Source organism: Balaenoptera borealis (assembly GCF_965194805.1).
Source record: "Balaenoptera borealis genome assembly, chromosome: 12".
NCBI classification, from domain to species: Eukaryota; Metazoa; Chordata; class Mammalia; order Artiodactyla; family Balaenopteridae; genus Balaenoptera; species Balaenoptera borealis.
In genome coordinates this window covers 97,467,782-97,491,477 of record NC_138869.1, presented here as the reverse complement: position 1 = coordinate 97,491,477, position 23,696 = coordinate 97,467,782, and the positions used below count along the sequence as shown (strand labels likewise).

Below are 23,696 nucleotides of genomic sequence, written 5' to 3'. Positions count from 1 at the left end.
CCATCAATATATCCTATTAATTCTATCTCAAAACATATCCTGAATCCATCCATTTCTCCCCATCGTCACAACTGTCATGATGATAAATATCGTGCCTTGGGTAAATATTCATTTTCTCATACTGAATGTAATCTTTGATCATTCATTCAACAAAAAATGTACTGAGCCTTAGACACTAGGAATAACGTCAGGAATAGCAGTAGGAATAATGCTCAGGTTGGGTTATACACGTTCCATAACCTCAAGGAACTTTAGGGAGAAGAGACAGAAGTAAAGCAACAGTTAGAAACCGATGTCATAGATTAGTGCTCTGATAATGCCAGCCATGCTGAGGATTTTCTAGGAATACAGAGGAGGGAGCAACTCGCACACTGTGGGTTGCTGGGAAAGGCTTCCTGGAGGAGCCAGGATTGAACTGAGTTTTGAGGGAAAGTATAACTGATGATGACAGGTAACACTGATTGAAAACATGGCAGATGCTTCACTCTTGACCATTATTACATCATACTCGCAGCTAACCAAATGAAAAAGCATAGGTGACCAGGAGTTCTAAGTTCTGGCTACTCTCCAAACTCTTATCCAAGTTCACCTTTTCCATGATGATATCCTTCACACTCAAATGGCAATCTCCCCTTACCTCAACTCCTATAGCACTCAGGTCCATTAGTTTTATAACACCTGGTGCAGCCTTGTAATGCAGTGATCTCCATGCAGGTATCATCTCTACAATTACACTGCAGAGATCCTGAAGTGCAGAGATCATGTCTCATCCGCCCTGATCACACATGTGCACAGAGTCAGACACAACAGACACTCAGCAAGTCATGATTATCAAGTACTGTGGCTGCAGAATGACTAAGAATAGCTGCTTCTTCAAAGAAGCCTTTGCTATGACTAGGGAGGCTTTTATTCTTTATAAAAAAGTTTGACCACATAGTCTCTCATCTGGTAACAATGTGTTTGCCTCTTGCAATTTCAAAAATCTGAGTCTCTTCTTTTTCAAAGTTTAATAATATTTTCAGAAGATCAAATAAGTAGAAAGAATTGAAATGCCTTCCTTTAGATTTTACCATATTTTAAATTTTACTCAATTCAGCAAAGGCCATCACAAAATTTAGCATAACAAACCCTGAAACTAAAACATTCACCAAATAACACCAGGCTCAAAAATCTAATATTTCCAAAGGGCGAAACTGCTATTTAATCATTTTCTCTACAGGGGTTGAGTTATGAGGGCAGGAAAAAAAAAAAAAAAAGCATCACATTAATAAATAAATCTATGGAGTGTTGCAAGAAGTATATTAAATCTGTATATGTATAGAAATCAACTAAATCAGACTCACAGATGCAAACTTAATAGATTGGATCCACTGGATAAATGTCTCCATAAATACAATCATCTCACAGATGGAAGCACACTTTCTCTAAACACTAAACTGCTTCCCCAGGACAAATCCATGATAAAAACCTAACACAATGATTCTCTATGGCAAAATACCACATTCAAAATGTGAAGTGCAAAATCAACTCTCACATTTTTCTTCATATTTGAAAATGTTTAGGGGAAATTGTTTTTAAAGTATGATCAGCAATACTTTTTGTATTGAACACAGTAGAAGAGCGTCCCTTTGTTATGGCTGATGGATAGGAAAGTTCATAGGAAAGATCTTACAAGACCTCTTTCACAAAAGACCGGCTACTATTCACTATTACCCAATCTTTTGTTTCTTAGCATTCCACAGTCGTGAAAATGTGTACCCTTATGCACCTGGTGAGTTTGTGGTTAAGAGGGTAGAAAGTGGATGAAGGTGGGGCTGGGGGAGAGCGGGCCTACCTGCTTGAGGTAATTTGCACAAAACTGTATCTTAGGAGTCCCTGCTGTCATTTGTTCCTTACACACGTACTGTGGAGGGACATGTGTTATAGAACAAGATATTTTTAATACGTAGAATGGGAGGTGGCAACAACCAAGAACAGAACCCAAGAGAATAACAGAACTAAAGCATCTACAATGGCAACTAGATACTAACCTACAGTAGAGAAGAAAATTTAGGATATGAGTGTTATAGAAGTAAAAAAAGGACAGTTTCAAGAGGTCAGGTAAATGAGGACTGATTTGTCAACGGGCTTAGTTACCTAAAGACCTAAGAAGAAAAATACAGGTTAAATATTTAAAGTGCATCATGGATTTGGTCTCTATGAACGTCTTCATACGACACAACCTGTATACGCTCTTTCTCCAGAACAGTATTTTAACTTCAGTGTGCCATGCACCTTGTCCATTCACAAGCAACCTGTTAGAATGATCTACCTTGTTGGCTATTAGATATTTTTGTATTTCTACAAATACTCCTCAGCTTTGTTCTGGGATATAGTTAATTTACTTGGAAACAGTTTGATCTTTTTGATGCTTGTTTTTATGATTAGTTAAGCAGGTCTGGAACAGGGCTCAGTCAAGGGCTAACTGTACCCCTGCTGAAGGATACGCTCCTGAGTGCTCTACCTGGTGCCCCAGGAATTTTAAGCTTCTTCAGTCTGGCTGCTGGGCTCAGGCACAGTGTGAGGATGTGAGCACCGGGCACTGTTAACTGACCCTATTGGATGATATTTTCCTCCTGCCTCAGGTGGTTTCCTCACATGAATTATCGGTCCTCTGCTGAATATTCAGGGGAGCTTTCTGCAGATTTTCGGTATCCTCTCTCCCTGGCACTGTGTCCTGTGAACTCTGGCTGCCTTGGGTTCCCAGGCGCTCAGCTGTTCTTCAGTTCAGAGAGTCTGCCAGGCTCTACCTGGGCCCCCTCCCTGCACTTAGCCTGGAAACTCTCAAGGCAGAACGCTGGGGAAACCACAGGGCTTGTCTCACCTGTTTCCTATCGATCAAGGATCACTTCTCTTCTTTGCCCAATGTCTTCCAAACTGTTATTTCATTTATATTGTCTGTTTTTTGGCTGCATCAGGTGGGAGAGTAAGTCTGGTCCCTGTTATTCCAGCTTGGGAGGATCCTTTCTGAAAAAGCACTGCCTGAAGGAAAGCTCTCCTGATCTACTTTCCATTCAGCATCCAAATGGATCTCCATGCAAAACCTCGGGAACTAGTTATTGCCTTTCTGCCTATCTCTGTTGGACCTTCTTCTCTGTTGTTCACCTTGGAGAATGCCACTGGTTTCTTCTGTTCTATTCTCAGCAAAGCCAGGCCTGTGTCTCCCAGGCACACCATCCTCAACACTCTGAAATGGAAGAACAGGTCAGGCCCGTGGCCCACAGCCTGTCTAGTGGACTGTCAGTTCTTGAAGCTCAGGAGTTTGGTGGGTTATTCTCTAGAACATAAGCTGGTCAAATACAACTAAAGATAACATCTCAAATAAATCTGTTATGCTTTGCTTTAAAGATTTTCTAAACTTAGTCTACAGTCCACATTAACATAAAAATAAAACACAAACACAAAGAAGAGCATAGTTCCTTAGCATTAGCGGTAATACATAAAGCAAAAGGAATAATGACTTTCTCAAAATATGCCTGGGCACTGAATCTTATCAACAGAAGCAGTGCCCCCCCCACTCACAGGAGTTTCTAAGAGATGACAATTAAGTTTCAAAGTCTAAATGAATCAGTGAAAAATGCTTCTAGAGTTTAGTATGCCCCAAAGTAGATTTCAAGTCCAATGGAAGACTGTGTTAAAATTATGAGTCATTTATAATAAAGCTGAAATACTAAAATCACACTGTTCTTCAAGATGTAGCTATTTTCAGAGAAATTCTGATGGTATGCTGCATACTGTAGGGGAAAACAAAGGATCCAAAAGTCTGGAAGTAAGAAATATTTTAATTAAATCACTCACATATGACTTTAACTAAATTATTATGAAAGAATCTCAATAGTCATTCTAAGGAATATTATGGTGGTACTGAAAAGATTACAAATTTAGAAGGCTCAATTTCTTTTTAGCTCTACTTCTTCATTCTTCTAAACGTACCTGTTGCTCCCCTGCTTGGAAGGCTGTCATCCTCCGTCCCCGTGTGGCTGCCTCCTTACACAGGTCTCAGCTCTCACGTGTCCTCCAGGAAGGGCCTTCCCTGCTCACCCCAGCGAAGCAACCCTCCCCACCTCTATAACGTTATTCTGTTTTATTTTCTTCAGTATAATTGTCTGAAATTATCCTTTTTTAAAATCATGTACAGGGACTTCCCTGGCGGTCCAGCGGCTAGGACTCTGCACTCCCAATGCAGGGGGGGCCCAGGTTCGATCCCTGGTCAGGGAACTAGATCCCACGTGCCGCAACTAAGACCCAGCACAGCCAAACAACCAAACAAATAAGTAAGTTAAAAATAAATAAAATCATGTACACATTTATCATCTATTTCTCCCCACACCCATGACTACAAATGCTAGCTGACTCCCGAATCTCAAAAGTCCATTTCTCTAACTGCTAGCTAGACAATGTAAATGGTCTTAGGTTCTTTATTTTGGCTCATATATTCAATATTAACGCTTCTTACTTGGTGAAAAATGTATTTCCTATTGGTTATGAAAACCTATGCAAGGCATCTAGGAGTTACACTTGTATGGCTAACTCATCTTCTGAACCATATGACAACCTAACTACTGGTACCAGTACTTGTCTCTGCCTACAGCCATATTTCATCCATTATACCATGTTTTACTATTGATCAAGGCGGTGTCTATTCCTGTCCATAAAAGCTATCAGTAATAGCAATATCACTTTATACGCAGAAGAGTTATCAGAAAAGCTATTTATGGGTATCTTCCCCCTACAATTATACAGTTGCTTATATGTCACTTTCATTAGATAACCAGCTAAAGTAGGATGTCCTTTTTCAATGCAGAAACACCTAGGTTAAACCATCTATTCAAATGTTTTTCAAGGGTAGATACACCCCTAGGAGTGTTCTAAAGCTCTATGTTTCCCTCTGCCCACACTGAGAATCTGCCATAGTAAGCCACATTACTGTTGGGATGGGTCACATCCCTCCTTTCACAGGAGGCAGGAGTTTATTCTGTGCCGGGAATGCCTATCAAATATATGACAAAATATCGTATATCCGTTCTCAACTACAGATGCACTGATATCAACATCTGGGACGGATTCCACTTATTCCAATGCAACAGTCAAAAAAAAGAAGACCCTGGCCTTGATGCTGGCCCCTAAGCAGTGACATAATTTCATGTAACTCAATCTCCTCCCCAGCTCCAACAATCGCTGCCTGCCCACTCCCCAGGCTCTGATGGGAGCAGAATGAGAAAGTGCATCGGAGCCTATCGTAGACACGATTAGCAGTGGAGGTGTGTGAGAAATTATCCTTCATTCCCCCACTCTCTCCATCCCCATCTAGTTGTCTGACTCAGATTTTCTGGAAAGCTACAGAGTGGGTGGACACTGTAATATACACACACACACACACACACACACACACACACACACACACACACACACACACACATCCAACCTTTGTATTACACATTATCTTCTTCAGAGCAAGAAAAGAAAAATCATTAGTTTAGTTTGTAGGGCCCCTTGTTAAAGAGGAAAGAGGCTTATTTTTAAGAAACTCTTCCCTTGTGGACCACATAATAAAATGTTTAATTTGGGGGCCTTTTAAAGTTTTTCAAATGGTGTAATATAGGATATCAAGTCACAGAATTTTAATATGTATTAGAGATGAATTGGTTCTGTAAGCAGGTAAGTTGTGAAATGCTGAGTCAAATTTCTCTACTATAGGAATTCTCAGAACCCTTAATAAACTGACATGTACTACAAAGTTCCATGAGGCAAATACAGGGTAAAGTGTTTCTGGAACTTATTTGATCATGGAATGCCAGTGGCTATCTTCTCAGTCCACTGTTCCTGTAAAACACTTCAGGGAATGTTGTAGCTAATAAAAAATTTCTAAATTCAATTTTTATGTTTATCAAAATAGTACATGTACATTCCTTAAGTCAAATAGTACCCACAAGGATTTATGATGAAGCAGATTAGTTCCTCGGCTCAGTTCTCCCCACCTTTCTGTCCTGCTTTTCGCAAGCAGCTACATTCAACTCTTCTAGAGATTTCTTCTGGTATTTACCTCCATTATTTCTAAATAATATGCCAATGCATATATTTATTCATTTTTTTCCATTTATTGACATTAGCCTTCATAATATTCCCAGTTTTGATAACCTCTAGATTGAATAAAAGTAAGAAGAAGCTTAAAATGTAAATAAGACATCTCTGAATAGTAAATATTCTACATAATTTATTATTGGAAAGATATTTTTTGATCTACATTTGACTGAATAAAACTACTTCATTCTCAATGTTGTCAACTCAAATTATTTACACTACAACTGATTGTTAATCAGCCATATATGAGTGTGTGGTGTGTGTGTGTGTGTGTGTATTAACTAAACAAATTGATTCCAAAAGGTTTCTTTGAAGAAGATAGTTCATCCTTTTATATGCTGAATAAAATAGGTTAAGAATTTCAGGAAGACCATGCATATACAGTCAACTAATATTTGACAAGGGAGCCAAGAATACTCACTCAATGGAGAAAAAACAGTCTCTTCGAGAAATGGTGCTTGGAAAATTGAATATTCAGGTGTAAAGACCCCTATCTTACACCACTCACAAAAATGAGCTCAAAATGGATTAAAGACTTAAATATAAGACCCAAAACAATAAAACTACTAGAAGAAAACAGTGAAAAAAAGCTCCTTATTATGGGTCTTGGCAATGATTTTTTGGATATGATACACCTAAAGCACAACCAACAAAACAACAAATAAACAAGTGGGACGACATCAAACTAAAAAGCTTCTGCACAGAAAAAGAAATGACAAACAAAATGAAAAGACAACCTATGGAATGGGAAAAAATATCTGCCCATCATAAATCTGATAAGGGATGAAGGTGAACTGGATGAAAGTGGTCAAAAGGCACAAACTTCCAGTTAGAAGATAAATAAGTACTAGGGATGTAATGTACAACATGACGATGACAGTTAACACTGCTGTGTGGTATAAATGAAAGTTGTTAGGAGAGTAGATCCTAAGAGTTCTCATCATAAGGAAATCCCCCCCACCCGTTTTTTGCATCTAAATGAGATGATGGATGTTGACTAAACTTTTTGTGGTACTCAATTTACAATGTATGTAAGTCAAGGCATGATGTCGTACACCTTAAACTTATACAGTGCTGCATATAAATTACATCTCAACAAAACTGGGAAAAAGAGTTTCGGAAAGATTACAGTTTATATTGATAAACAGAATTAAGCAATGTTTCATAGCCAGTACTTCCACTATTTGTATTTAGAAAGGCAAGTTAACTAGAACTGAGAATCACCAACGATTCTGTAAGCTAAATGGACCAGCTTTTATTTGGTCCTTTAAACAAAACTCTCCCTTATCTTCCATAACCCTGCAGGAAAGCATATCATTATCTCTATTTTACAGATAAGAAAGGCAAAGATAGGTCATTTGCAAAAGGTCATATGGGTAGAAAGTGCCAGAGAAGAAAATCAAGCTTAGGTTTTCAAGGACTTTTCACAATAACCAAAACAAATCATATTACTGTTAACAATTGTGAATTAAATCAGTACTTATCATTTCAGGATAAAAATATGATTTCAAGCTAAGTCACAAGTCTAATGTCTTATTAGACAATCAGATGCAAAATACTTTGGCATTTATTAATAAATATTTATTTTATGAAGATGCTAGGAGTAACCATTAACAAATATCTACATATATAATTTTTTTCAAAGTCTTGGAAAGTCCATCAAAGTACTAGTTAATTTAAATTTCCCACCTTTGGTATTTCTCACTGAAACTGTTAGGTTTAAAACCTGTTATGACATCTTACATTAATCTCATGCAGTCCTTGAGAAATAAAGTAAATTTTATAATTTTTTAAAATTTGGCCTATCAGAACATGAAAAATTTACCATTATTTTACCTATAGATTTCAAGCTACTGATTATAAACTGGTAGTCATCAACTGGCACACTATTTTTTCCTACATATTTCAGAGTAACAGGTGCTATCAACAAATCTGTTTATCATATCTAAATTTACTAAAATTATATAATTTTTTAAGAAGTCTTTCAAATGCTAGTCAAGAAAAGCTTAACAACAGGATAAAATATAAAGGAAAGTCAACAGCTTGCCCAAGAGCAAAGAATTAGTAGAAGCCAGGACTTGGGTCTTCCGACTAATGACAGTGCTCTTTCTACTACACAATTCCTCTAAATACCTCTAAAATGATATTTCAATTATGTGAAACATGCTAAGACTTGTCCAGTACACTCTGGCTTTTACTCAGATTAAAGGTGAGGCTGTTTTCCAAACACGAAGTTGATTTTCATTTTGTAACATATAAATTATAATGTACTAATTATATCTAATAAATCTAAGTCACTGGGTGAGAGTGAAGAAAAGAATGACAAAATTTCATACTTCCAAATCTTATTACCCATTTCCAGTTCAGGTTAGTCCAATGAAAATAATCACCGTAATAACTACTACTGACAGAGCACACACTGCATCTGATAATGACCATCTCACTGAACCCTCACAACAACTCTAGGAAACCGGTACAATATTATCCTCACTATAAGCTACACATGTTGAGGCTAAGAGATTCAATAACTTGCTGAAGGTCTAATAGCCAACATGTGACAAAGCTTAGCCCCTTTCCACAGCCTGAGCTTAGGTTCCTTTTCCTCCTGCTCTAAATAAAAGAGAAGAAAAGGGGAAAAAGCAGCGCAGGATCTGCCACTTGGAGAAAATGAGGTCGGGGGTTCTACTTGATTGGGAAACTCTGCCCATTGCACTGCTCCCCTCCACCATCTATCTCAGCCTTAGCTTTCCAGAACTCATCTCCAATAAAACAGCAACAGATAGTGGTACCAAAAAAAAAAAAAAAAAAATCATGTTTTGGAAAGCTTATTGAAGAGATTTACCTGACACCTTTGTCTTTTATCAGTCCAGACTTATAAAGAGTAGCATGTAAAGTACTATGGAAAACTTTGAGACTGAAAATGAATATCGTGGCCAATTTTTCAAACTCACCTCTTATTTTTCTTGTAATTTTCCAGGTGTTGGGACTGCATATGTTTGTATCTTTCTAATTCACACTGTCCACATAAATCCTCCAGATTCAGCAGGTGGTTTTCTACCTCCTCAAAACTAGCCTCTAAATGAGCTGAAAGTATATAAGGTCAAAAGAAGAAACAAATGTCAAAAATCAGAATCCTTGATCAAGGGGAAAAGAAAAAGTGTCCAAAAGTTAAAAGTCTGAACTGTTGAGATTGTTCTGCATTTTTCTAATATTTTTATTAAACTTTCTTGAAGCAAAATAAAATGCACTAACATTAAAACATACTTCAAATTATCTTTTTTGAGTATATTTTTCTATCTCGAACGTTTTTAAAACAGAACTTTCCAGAATACTTTAAATACTTTATCAACACATCGTAAATCAACTATACTTCAATTTAAAAAATACTTTATTCACCAGGATGAGGAAACAGAGTATCCTGATTAACCTAATGTATGATATCCTAATGACCCCACACACCCCACACGAACTGGCAATTTTCATATGCGAGTATAGCAAAGTATAACTAACACGTGACACCAAACACAATTTAGTATCTGAGATTCCTAGTTACTTCAGCGTCTGTCTGGCCGTGCACGCGACACGTATAAACCTCCAAGGCGCTGCGCAGACGTACAAACACCCAGGAAGCAGCGCTCACTGTCCACTGGTCTTTCAACAACTCAGCTTTGTCTCTAGGCCGCAGAGCTTTGCAGCTTCATTGGAACATGGAGATAATCTGTGTCAAATCCTTCATTTAAAAGATTCAAGCCAAAGCCTGCAGAAATTATTTCAGACCTCTGCCCAAGGTCACCTAGCTAGTGAAGAGCAGTCAGGAATCAAAACTGAGTGCCTCTTACACAAAATGATTTCCAGTTGATAGATGCGTAAGTAAACCAAGACTTCATAGTCATAGGGGTGAGGACTGGTTGTTTTCTCAGACAACAGAAAAGTTTCAGAGGTCAAAGGTTTTAGAACTCAAACAGCATCAGGGCCATTTACCGAACACTCACCGCATGTGCCAGACACTGGGGTACAAAGATGAAAAAGATAGTCCGTGCGCTCAAAGAGCTTAAAGTAGAGGGCAGGCATATTTCAGTGACAACACTGCCTGACAGAGCTTGGCTTGAGGTGCTGTGAAAACTCAAAGGAGAGGCATCTAACAGAGATGAGGGAGAGTGAGACTCAGCAAGAAATGTGACTCCCACGTCTGGAAGTCACAGCCGTCGGGACGAAGGGGCCTCGAGGAAGGAGCAAGCTGGCTGTGCAGCTTTCCAGCCTTGGTTTCACTCAGATAGCTACGATACAAGGATGGTGTGTCTAATCCCTTCCCTTATCCACTAGATTGTCACGTCACTTTCTAAATTAGCTTCTGTAGCACCTGCATTAGGCCCAAATTCCCTAAATTTCAACGTGTAGTTTCAGGTTTATTAAGATACATATTTTGTCTGTTTTTAATTGATCTGTTTGATCTGGAGATCTATTAAATCCAGAAGCATTCACATTTTCTAATATCCTAAATTTTAACTCTACTAAATATCTATGCTTATAAAAACTCCCACTTCTATTTGGTAGAGTCTAGGGCTTAAAGACGTGGATTTTGGGGGAAAATAAAATTTTACTGAAAAGTTAAAATGTGATGACAAGTAGTTTAGCATTCCTCTTCAAAGACATTTTAGGTAATGATTTTTATCATATTGATCTATCACTGTAGATCATGGCAAGTCTGGAAAAGACTGATAATGCAGTTCATAACGGTTTTGAATCTATCTACAGGGGTAACATACAACAGCTAATATATGTGACTATGGAAAGCCTAACCAGAAACAGTGTGCAAAATCTAAGTTTTAATCAATGAAAAATTATATCTAAGATTTTAATAATGTCATAAATGGTACCATAAGGAGTTTATGTGGCGGGAAAGAGGCAAAATGATGCTATTATGTTAGTTGCTATTTAGATTATTTTTTGTTATTGTATTAAATGGAAAAATGACTAGCAGCCTCAGCCTGGGAGCTAGTGTTACTGGCCCTGAAGAAGCAATGTTCAGCTCATTCTAACTAGTTTGACAGGGTCTTTAAAGACGATCATAGCTAATAGGATTATTTAAAGGCTATTTCACTTTGATAAGTGATAAGAACTAGAATAATTACATTTAATATGGAATCCATTCAGCTCTAAGCTACTTGGTTCCTTTAGCATCACGCATGCTATCCTTAGCATACAGGGGGCTGGATAACGGTGAGGCTTTGATATGTAGGCCAACAGCGTCATGTTCCCGTGCTGAATGGCAAACCGAGATTTAAAATGCTCAGGAAAGTCAGTGGTCACTTTATGGCTGCTGCCAAACTCCTATTTATGTTCTCCCCTTTAAAAGTGGTGGCCAGGGACCCCCACTCGCTGGCCACAGCCTACTTTTCCAACCTCACTACCACTCTCCTTCAGGACTGCTCATCACTCCGAGGCGGGTCCTGTGTGTTCCTGCCCCCTTGCCTCTGCCTCTCCTGAGAGGTCTCCGCTTGCCTCCCTGCCCTGCATCTCCCTGGCAGGTTCAAGTCAGAGCCCGCCCTGCTTCCAGCCCGCAGGGCTCTCTCCCCTCTTCTGTGCTTCCACAGACCTGTGAACCCTGCCCAGGACTTATACTCTGACATTCTACCGCAAGTTGTGCACTCTTACCTCTCTCAGGCATCTGTGAATGTCTTAAGCGTAAAGACTATATCTTTGCATCTTTGTATCCCCTAATACCTAGTCTGCTGAATTCAATTAAAAAGGATTTCCGGAGACAGAATGATTCTATTACTCTAAAACATAAAATAATAACCAAGAAAGCAAATCTATGATTCATGTTCATCTAATTTAAATATTAGGAGGTTATCCTAAATTTTGTAAACAAGTAAGTTAAACATGGGCAGAGAACTATGAAAACATTAAACAAGATGGTACCTTGTTATTAGTGTATCAAATCAGGCCCCATTACCAGTGAGTTAAAGCAGAAGAAGCAATGGAACTTTTCCATTTTAACTCTTAACAGGCTTGAAGTCAGTAATAAAATACAGAAGAATTGTATTGATGAACATAAATCTTCTTCCCTTTTTATATTAAAAACTTTTTAAAAACCTCTTTAAATAATAATTATAAGCATATATATGGTATGTACTCTGAATATTTTATATTGAATTTAAACAGGCAGAAATTTAATCTCCCCATCACACCCTACTCATCTCCTGTTAGGAAACGAGTTGCAGATATGAGTCAATCTGGTAACCAGACTTAGAATGCATGTACATAAAACACTAGCAGGCCTCCGTGGACACAAATGTACCTTTTTATAAGAAATTCCAGCCTCATCATTTTGCTCGCTATAACAACAGCATATGTCTCATTTAGTGATCAGTGGAAAAGATGGGTGGAATTTTATTGGGAAAAGCCATTTGGGAGAGCCTGACAGCTGTGCAGGAAAGAACGTCACAAATCTTTGGGAGGAGACCATCCCAGAGGAAGAGCCATTCTGCTTGGAATTTTCCTTTGTGCCATTTGTTTCGAATACATATTATCTGTAGTGTAACCACTGACATATGAAGAATGGAACAGCACGTTAAAATTCGTAATTTCACACTTAAATGAGTATTTTCTAGCAAAAATAATTAGCCTCAAGGAACAAAGAAATCTTTGACTGCAAACCCATAGGTCACAGAGGCTGGGTACTAAAGGACCACAAGAGTCTTCAACAAATACTTTCATTACTCTTTGTGTAATAAGGTAATGATGGTACGATAATAAGGAACTTTAAGAAATGCATTAAAAGCCATCATGGAACAAATGAGATCTGTGTAGTATATACTAAAAGGTGTCGAAAGAGAGTTAATGAGTCTCTTGAAGGGTCTAATCTCAGAACGTAACCTGGACAATAAGATAATGTATTTCATGAAACCCTAAAAACTGTGACAGTCTCTCTGCTAGATGCACTCTCAAATTCTGTACAGAGAAAGCAAAACAGGTCAGATCAAAAGAAAGATGCAAGCTCAGTATAAGGCTGTCATTCTCTTACAGCACTTTGTTATCTAAGAATTAACAGAATCATCTGTTCTAGACAAAGGTAACAGTCTTTTTAAGTAGGTCATACAAAATAAACTAAGCAATAGAGATAACTCAGAAAAGCCCTTGACATTTTAGACTTCAATATAGGAATAGGATTAGACTACCCTCTAGTGGAAGTTCAAGAGAATTCAATAAATACTTTTCAAACATTTTACCAGTTTTATGATAAAATGCACAGAATAAGAAAGTGTACAGGATGTGGAGGACAACATTCCCTTTTATCCTTACATACTGTCTTTCAATGTACAGAATACTACATTGTTGTTCTCACCACATTTCATGCTATGGTTTTACATTCTATGCAAGACAAGCTAAATTACATAACATCCATCCAAACCCTTCTGTCAAAGACAATGGATTTATAAATTTGCAAAGGCCAGAGAGACTCCCAGTAGAACGTCAGCATCCTGGTGGCAGTTGCCTGGTCTTGTTCACTGCTGTATCCCCAGAGCCTACAAACGGCACATGGCACTCAGCAGATGCCTAATACACCAGGCACTGTGCTGAGTGCTTTACACCCATCACATCCTTCAATCCTCCAACTACCCTACGAGGCAGGTACTCTCACCCTCAATCCTGCGAGCAAACTAAAGCTTAGAGAAGTTATGAAACCTGCACGGGGTCTCACAGTTAGGAAGCTGTGGAATTGAGATCCAAATCCAGATCGGAGAGTCAGTCCAACAGCCCTTATTTTCCAATTCCCAGCATACCTTTATCATTTCTTTTTTAAATGATAAGCCTTACCAGTAATTATCTATTACACAGGCTTTTGTAAGCTGGATGGATCACACCCCATTAAAAAAAACATGAGTGGATTATCTGTTCTTACTTAATTCCTGAGGGAGCATGTAATCAGGAGTCATATTTATTAAGCCATAGGACAACACAGCTAAAAGCATCATCAAAGGTTCAAATTGTTCACATCATATTAATCCCTTATTCTTTAATAAGGGGAGACCCTTTAGAGAGCAAGGCAAGACTCAAAGAGTTAAAGTAGCCTGGGAAATGGAGGGACTGACTGGATATGGTATTAGATTTGACAATGAAAGGGTAAAAAGTTCAAAGAAGCTACAAGAATCCTAACATATAGGTCAGTTATCATTTTCTTCTAAGTTATTTTTATTTTTTATTATTGCTTGACTAAACCTTGTAATATTATATCAAGGTATTTAGGTGATGACAAGGAGTCTTTGGAAGCTACCCAAAAATAAAGGAATCCACAGTTTATGAGCAAGCATTTAAAACCAAATGATTCGCATACCTAAGAATGATCCATAAACTCATTAAGATGAATTCGCAAAATACATTGATACAGATATATATTTATACAACCTACCAGATTTGGCTTCAAAATATTTTCCTGAGACAAAGGCCACAAAAGCAAAAATAAACAAATGGGCCTATATCAAATTAAAAAGCATTTGTACAGCAAAGGAAACCCTCAACAAAACGAAAAGGCAACCTCCTAAATGGGAGAAGATATTGCAAGTGATATATCTGATAAAGGGCTAATATCCAAAATATATAAAGACCTCACACAACTCAATATCAAAACCAAAAACAATCTGATTAAAAAATAGGCAGATGACCTGAATAAACATTTTTCCAAGGAAGCCATACAGATGGCCAACAGATACATGAAGAGATGCTCAACACTGCTAATCATCAGGAAAATGCGAATCAAAACCACAATATCACCTCACACCTGTTGGAATAGCTATTACCAAAAAGACAGTTAACGAGTGTTGGTGACGATGTGGAAAAAAGGGAGCCCTGGTGCACTGCTGATGGGAATGTAAGTTGGTGCAGCCACTACGGAAAACAGTATGGATTCCTCAAAAAAGTAAAAAGAGAAATACCATATGATCCAGCAATTCTACTCCTTGGTATTTATCCGAAGACAATGAAAACACCAGTTAGGAAAGATACATGCACCCCCATGTTCACTACAGCTTTAGAAAAATAGCCAAGATATGGAGGCAACCTAAGTGTCCATCAACTGATGAATGGAAAAAGATGATATATAGATAAACGCAATGGAGTATTACTCAGCCATAAAAAAATAACGAAATCTTGCTATTTGCAACAACATGGATAGACATGGGGGGGTATTATGTTACGTGAAATAAGTCAGACAGAAAAATACCATATGATTTCACCTACATATGGAATCTAAAAAACAAAACGAATAAACAAAACAGAAAAAGACTCACAGATACAGAGAACAAACTGGTGGTTGCCAGAGGGGAGGGCAGTGGGGTAGCTGGATGAAATAGGTGAAGGGGATTAAGAGGTACAAATGTCCAGTTATAAAATAAGTTAGTCATGGGGATGTAATGCACAGCAAAAGGAATAAGTCAATAATACTGTAATAACTGTATTGTGGCAGATGGTTACTACACTTACAATGGTGATCAATTCATAATGTATATAAATGTTGAATCACTATGTGTACACCTGAAACTAATATGTCAACTACACTTCAATGAAAAAAAAGAACCAAATTATTTGGAAGTGACCGTCTAGAATAGTACTTCAGAGAAACCTTTAGCTTTAATTTGCCTTTAGTGGTCAATGTTCTCAGATTAGTAAAGAGAGAAAATTCAAGTTAGCATTTGGGAAGCCTGCCCCATTCATTTAAGAAGCCAAAATGAAGTTTCTAAAGAAGACGGTATTATGTCACTAAATATCATTTTTTCAGGATATAAGAATCCTAATTGAGAATGAAAATACAGTATATTCTACCTTAAGAAAAACTTATATATACTGCATGTCCTAAGCAGAATTAACTATGAAAATAATTAGAATTGTGGCAAAATGCATTTAATCAGAAGAGTGGTATCAAACAAATAACATTTATAAACAGAATTTACTCTCAGCTGGAAAGAAAAGGGGGGATGGTATCAGAGGTGAATATCTCTGCAAAGAAATACATAACCAATGAAAAGCAAGTGACTCAGAGAGATACAGGAAGAGAAGCTAAAAAGAAAGTGGCTAAAAGGAATATTCCAAATATCTTGGAGGCTTTTTCCATCAGTTAGTTATCAAAGCCTTGAGAAGAATCATTCCTATACTTGCAAGAGGGAAATAATGCAGAGGGCCTTCCTCCTAAGACCCAGGATCTCTTTTCCACACCCTGCCTTCAGAAATAACAGAACCCTAAGGCCAGGGTTTCAAGAATGCAATTCATGAGGCCTACTGACAGCTGCCACCCTAACTGCCTCATCCCTCATCATCGTGACTGGGATCCTGGATTCACACCTTATTAACTGTGTGACCCTGAGCAAGTCACAACCTCTCCAAGGCTAACTTTCCTTAGCTGTAAAGTGGGATAATAAAAGCTACTTCTGCAGGGATCTTGTGAGGATTGAAAATGTTTGTAAAGCACCTAACAATCTCTGACATATAGTGGGTGCTATAAACATTAGCTATTGTTATCAGCAATAGCATTCCAAATACCATTCGTGTCTATTTTATTCACACACACACACACACACACACACACACACGTTTTATGATTTGCTAATTACTCGCTTTGTAAATCAGCTTTGTTTTGCTTTTAAAAAGGCAGTACTGAAAAACAGAAGAGATGGTGGGGTATCCTTACCTCCTTACCTATTAAGACTGGGTCAGGTTATCAGCTCAAGAAATTCAACTCCTATGTAGATAACCCCTACCTCTTACTTCACTAAGATCTTAAGCTTGGTTAGAAAATAATAAGCCACAATATTATCCTAAGATGTGGCAACTGTCAAGCATAAAAGTTGATTTTCTGAATGTAAACTCAAGAAATAAATATCAGCATAATTCATCCCAATGAAAACAACAAAAAAATATAAACTTCCACAAGGTATAAATTTAGCCAAACAGGTACCCTCATTTAATGAGGGTTTGATCTCTCATCAGTTTAAAGAGGAAAAAAAAGCATATTTCAAGACATGAAGCTCTGAGCAGACCTAATTTTAAAAGCAACAACTTCCAGAGTATATCCTTTAGTCATAACAAAGCCACGCTAATCCTTTTTAGTTCCTACATTTACACTTTTAAACAGAGACCTAAAGTCACAAAGACCACCCTGAGTCGCTTTAAAGAATCAACAAAATTATGTTTTCTGAGCAGAAATGAGGCAGAAAAAGTTAGTGGTATATTTTAGAAATCACTTCTACACTTTAAATCATCATTTTCTGTCAAATCATCAGTTAATCAGAATATGAAATTAATTAGAACTATTTCCCCCCACATCCTGTTAAGCAATAATTTAATGTAGTCTTAGAAAACTTTGGAATTACACCAAATTATTTTCATTCCTAGAAGTAATGTCCAGAGGCAAACGTGGAACTTACTCAGACTTGCCGTCAGGGATTCTAAATCTGCCTTTAGGCCCGGAAGCTGCCGAAGCTGCTGCTGTAGCTCTATCAGGCTCGCCTGCTTCTTCTCCCAGTGCGCGGAGAGCACGACAACCTCGCTGTCAACCAGCTGCAACACGGAAGAGGCGGGGTAAAGTAAAACCAGACTGCAGGCACAGAGATTACAGCCAGCATGATGAGAGTTAGCCCACGTTATCTTCAAAAACCCTCCTACTGAGTACAGACAGCAGGATACTACTCTAAAGAGACTGGAGCTGTTTTCTTTCTGAGAAAAGAACCACCTCAACATCCAGCGCAGAAAACATCAAATTACAGCTTTTATCAGTGCATCTTAACCCAGGAAAGAGAAAGGTCAGCAGTGGCCTTAGAAGTCACTTCTAACTATACCCTATTTTTAAGTAAACCATGTATTTGAAAATTCAAATCTAGAAAAAATAAAAAACAGCCACTAACAACCGAAAAGAAAACAAACAAAAACAAACCCAAAACATAATGAATGGGTAATTATTTGTTTTACAAAAGGAATTCTTTTAAAAGAAAAGTTCCCTAATGCATTTAGAATATATTATGATTCAATTTACATTTAAACAGGAACACTCACTGCGTAAAGTAAGATAAATGGTACTTGTGTACGGAGGAATTACTGAGGCAATTATCAATTCCAGAAAAAGGAGAAAAGGATTTATACTAACAAAGAAGACATTCAGAGGTGAAAGGCTCCCAACAGCAGGGCTGTGAGATGCCAGACTAGCCTAAAATAATTCTAACTTGTTTTCCTGAAAACTGTAAAGACAATGACAGAGAGCGGTTTCTCCCAGACAATTTTGTTTTGGTTTTAACATGGTGAGAGAGGAAAGGACCTAGAATAAGACTTAGAAGGAGCATGGAGAGATTATCTTTTGAAAACATCACCAATAATAAGCAAGAACTGTGAAAGATACCCATGTTTTGTACAATAAGGACTTCAAAATTCATAACAGAAGAAAGTATTTTTGAATTTTATATGTAAAATCAGAGTTCATAGTTATATTAAAAAAGGGACAATTTACGCATCCCAAGATTAAGATTCTTCAAGAGCTGAAACATGAATACAACTGATTTTTACTGAATCTCACTAAAGAAAGAACTTTTAGAGGAATAAAAATATCAAAATAAGATACAAAATTATTTGCATGTGACGCTAGATCATTTTAGCTTCTACATTTTAATATTCTAGGAATTCACGACATTGAAATAAAAAAATTAAGCTACAATAAAGAGGTTAGAAAGCTGCCCTGTTTCCTCACATTATCCCCACTTCACGCACACCTCCCCATTGTTAGTCAGCCCACATTGGAGGGGTAACCACATCATCCCACATACAAGCCTCAGCTGAGCTGGGGAGATGACACCAAGTGCCACTCCAAGTGCATGTCTCATTAATTCTGTATACTTAAAAATGCCCGTGCCAACCGGTTTTGTAAAGATCCTGAAGAGGAGTTTAAAAGATACTGAGCATTGCTAACAGACACAGCTGTGACGCAATAGTAAGGAAACTGGGCTTGAAACAAGGATCCGTGCCCATAGGGTTCATCTGTAATATCCAACAAGTTTCTACTGACCGCCCACTCTTTGCCCAGCACTGTTTCAGGTACTGGAGATACCATGGTGAACAAAAGAGAAAAAAAGATCCCTGCACTCTTGGTGCTTTAGTCTGGAGTAGGTCTCACAAATTTTCTTAACTGCAGTTTTTAAATTCTAAAAAAGAAAAAATAATTCCTGTATCACAGGGCTGAACTGATGATAAGAAAGATATTTTTCCTGGTACATGGCATATTTCTTAAAAAAGTTTGTTAAATCTTAATTACTCTGGTTAATTATGTTAAAAATTTGAAAAATCTAGAATAAACAATTTTTTAGATATGAACCATTTCTTACTGAAAAGTAAAGTGAAACATACTTAAGTATTAAAACTTAAGTACAGTATAGTTCATGTCTTCCACAAAATTGAAAATTATATTCTGTATATAGAATATAAGAAGCGTGCATAGAAAGAATATATCAGAATACATTAAAATACTATTTTAATTTAAAAGAATGGGATGTTGAATAGATTCTCAGAAATCATTATCAAGTATAATATAATAATACTAAAACATTTTGAGCATTTCTATGTGCCAGGCCCTGTGCTAAGCAACTTACATATATTATCTCATTTAACTACACAGCAACCTTGTAAACAGAGCAATATTACCACTTCCATTTTTACAGAAGAAGAAACCAAGGCACAATGAAGCTGAGTCACTTTCCCAAGGGCCACAGAGGACGTAGATTGAATCCCAGGGAATTTGACACTTAAGCCCATGCCCTTAATTGATATTCTAGGGATTGTGTATAAGGGGACATGAAAGGAAGAAGTGAAAAGCTAGCAAAAGAAAAGGTTCTGAAAAACTGTACTTCAACTTTACTTAATAAGAAATGAGCTATCTCCAGAAGGCCAATTTTTCTCCTCCAAGTAAACAATTCTGAATAAATCCAGATTTAACACCAGGAAATCAAGTTTAAGTAGCAAAACAAACCCATAGTTTGTTGCCCAAATTACAAGTCGTTCCAAAATTCCTTCTGGTGGACATTGAAGTCAGGAGAACAAAGAAAAAGCAGGGATACAAGTAAATGGGTAACATTAGGACCTTACTTTGTATAAAACAGTTCTGTGTTTTGGGGGTACGTTATTTCATGTGATTTTCAAACAACTTTGGTACGCAGTGTAAGTGGTGTTATACCATTTTATATGTGAGGAAACTAAAAATAGAGAGACTCCGTTTATCTGCCCAAGGTCAAAATGTATTACTGCAGAAAGTAGGCATTCCCACACCCAGTACAGTTCACTTCCCACCACAGGCAGAAGAGATCCAACCTGGAACACAAAGAGAGTGAAGCATGCCTAATTTAAGCAGCTTACGCACCAAACTGTTAAAACGTGAATCTTAAGAGTTCAATTTGAAGGCAAGCAAATATTTCACAGTAATAAAAATTATAAGCAAATAATGCACTGGAAGTCTAACTTAAAAAGGTGCCCTCAGAATCTAACCCCTAAGTCACTATCAATTATGTACTCATTTATATATTGCTAAGGGAGGAAAAAAAAAAAATCAAAAAACTTGTTAAAAAAGAAAAGAAAAAACAAAACTTGTGGAAAAAGTCTAGACAACAAAGTTACCATCGACCAAACTGTTTTCTAAGATATTGCTTTGAATTTTAAGACTATATAGTAAGAATTAGTTTTAAAGTAATTGAGTATAAAATAATTTGTCAAAGAAGACTGAATTGTCCTTAGGTATATTTGCCCTGGCAGGTTGATACTCTTTGGTTAAAAGCCACTAAAGACACATGAGCATGGCCTGACAAAACAAGCACATGATAAAACACTTTGCATGTTAAAGATACACATTTTAAATATTTACATGTCTCAACAATACGTCAGAGAGCTTTAAAATAAATTTTCATTTTTAAAGCTGAGAACTATATTTCTGGAAATCAACAGAGGCACTTTTGATCAGATATGGGTCTTAAAATAACCAAATACTCGACTATGAAAAAATGTAGCATTCAGCAACAGATCTTACAGGAAATTCTTTCTCCTATATATTTTATTATGAAACACTTCTTAAAATTAAAAAAATAATAATTTTTGTTAAAGCTCCTCTACAGGACTTCCCTGGTGGCGCAGCAGTTAAGAATCCTCGTGCCAATACAGGGGACACGGGTTCGAGCCCTGTTCCGGGAAGATCCCATATGCCATGGAGCAAGCCACAACTACTGAGCCCAAGAGCCACAACTATTGAAGCCCACACGCCGAGAGCCCGTGATCCGCAACAAGAGAAGCCACCTCAATGAGAAGCCCACGCACCACAACGAAGAGTAGCCCCCGCTGCACCTAGAGAGAGCTCACGCACAGCAACGAAGACCCAACAGCAGCTAAAAATAAATAAATAAAATTAAAAAAAAAAAAACCTCCTCTACAGGATATGGTCTTCACTGAATATTGTGGGATTCATCCATGCTGATACATGTAGGTATAGTAGTTCACTAATTTTTCACTGCCATATGGTATTTGATTTTATGAATACTAATAATTTACTCTATAGGTGGACTTTGGGACTGTCTAAAGACGCAACAAAACCTGCTATAAACATTCTGGTACAAATCTCCTGTTGCACACATGCAATTTTCACTAGTTACCAATGTGTCTAAAGTATTGAGCTCCTCACCCCCTGGGGAGGCTCAACAGGGCTGGAGTAAGTAGACCTCCTCCAGCCTAGCCACCCCTCACTTCAAGTACTCTCATCTATTTGTTACATAATGAATAGATGATACCATGCCAATGTTATCTGCTGAAATGTGAGCCATACCAACATCCCCAGGGGAAAGCTTGGGACAAAATGCTACAAAATATCCCTAGGGGCCAAACTGTTGTCTGAAAGGTATGTGGAATTCCAATTTCCACTTCATGGAAGCTCATTTTTCTAACACGACTGTGCTGATGGATTTACACTCCCTAGTTCTAGCTGTTCCTCATCATGTTTCTTCTAAGGGACAACTGTCATCAGTGAATAATGACTGACTGCAGAGAAAATTCACGGCTTCTTAAATGTTTGATAATCTAACAAGTGTGAATTTGAGGTTTTCATTTGTATTTCCTTGACTACTAATCAATTTTGAACATTTTCACATTTACTGGTCCCTCATGTTTTTTCTTCGGTGTAATACCTGGTCATATCTTTTGCTCACTTTTTAATGGGTTATTGTTCTCTTTTTATTGGTTTGTAGAGGTTTTGCATATGTTTTGAACACTAGTCCTCTGTTTTGTGAACTGCTTAACTTTTTCATGGTGTTGTTTGATGAACAGAAGATTTGATAAAAATTATCAATATTTTCATTTATGGTTGGTGCTTATTATGCCTTGTTGAGGAACTCTTTCTCTACCCTGAGGTCTTAGCTTTTCTACTATTTTCTAAAAGATTTATAATTTTTCCTTTCACATTTAAGTCTGATGGAGCCAAAATCTGAACCACGATCTTCAACTACTTTTTTTCAACATCACATTGGAGGTTCTACCCACTGTAAAAAGACCTGAAGAAAGACTGATAGGTTTTTGCTTCTTCCCTTCCATCCACACAAAACAACTCCCACCCCTGAACGCAAATTATTAGAATAAGAGGATTTAGCAAGATGATTGACCATGGGATCAAAATACTACAAGTCAAATACTGCAGGTTTTGGTAGATATTAGGACAAAAGTTAACTTCTATTAAAAACTTGCTAAAACGTTTTACTCTGAATAATTTTACTGAATGTATTTTCTGTATCTGACGATTATATATTTTTCTCTTTTAATTTGTTAACGTGGTCAACGGCGTACAAAAGATTTTCTAATGTCAAACCAACTTTATAATCCTGGAATAAATCTGGGGTGTTTATGCATGGCTGGATTTGGTCTGCCATCACAGCCATATATACAGCAGGATGTCTCCCAGGTAGAATGCCTCTTGCTTATCATCCAACATTCACAGAACAAGCACATATACAAACACATATACAAAGTTTTGGCTAACAGTTATATAGGAAAACTTTACATTTAAGCTTGATACACATTCTAAAACAATGTGTGAGAATATTCTCAAATGAAATTTCAAATAACATTGGTAGAATACGAGAATCACAAGACGGTACAAGGAGCCCATCTATAAAGGAGAGGCAAGCCCTGCATACTGTGAGTGTTGAGAGGTCACGTTACTACACACGAGGCAGCTGTTTGTCAATGAGTGTATCACAGGTCTGGTAAGCAGAAAGCTATGTTTGAAGCACTTTACTTCCTAACAGATTGCTACCATCTATAGACGTTTTGCTGGTTATATATATATATTATAATATATTCTTAAATATATTTAAGAAAGTTGGTTGAGGGCTTTGGGTGGACATGTAACACATTATGACTTTTCCAATTTAGAATGTGACAAATAGGTTCCTGGATAGAGTGTTTGCACAGAACATCTGATTTCCAGAAATAGGTTACTGAAGTTAAGTGAGAGATAATGCCTCCATTTTGCTTATAATTTTTGTAACTGTATTCATGAATGGGAATGGACTCCA

General features: G+C 37.3%; 1 protein-coding gene across 2 annotated transcripts in view; it reads right to left on the bottom strand.

The window, feature by feature from the left end:
• DTNBP1 (dystrobrevin binding protein 1) overlaps nt 1–23,696 on the bottom strand; it is a 119,203-nt gene that overhangs the window by 70,347 nt on the left and 25,160 nt on the right. The window contains exons 5-6 of one of the 2 annotated variants that reach the window (XM_082345437.1): nt 17,541–17,673; nt 9,072–9,204 (exon numbers count right to left, since the gene is read on the bottom strand). In XM_082345437.1, coding sequence (XP_082201563.1) covers nt 9,072–9,204; nt 17,541–17,673 — 266 coding nt within the window. The remainder of the gene's footprint in view (nt 1–9,071; nt 9,205–17,540; nt 17,674–23,696) is intronic. The other variant, XM_082345438.1, reaches the window with a different exon arrangement.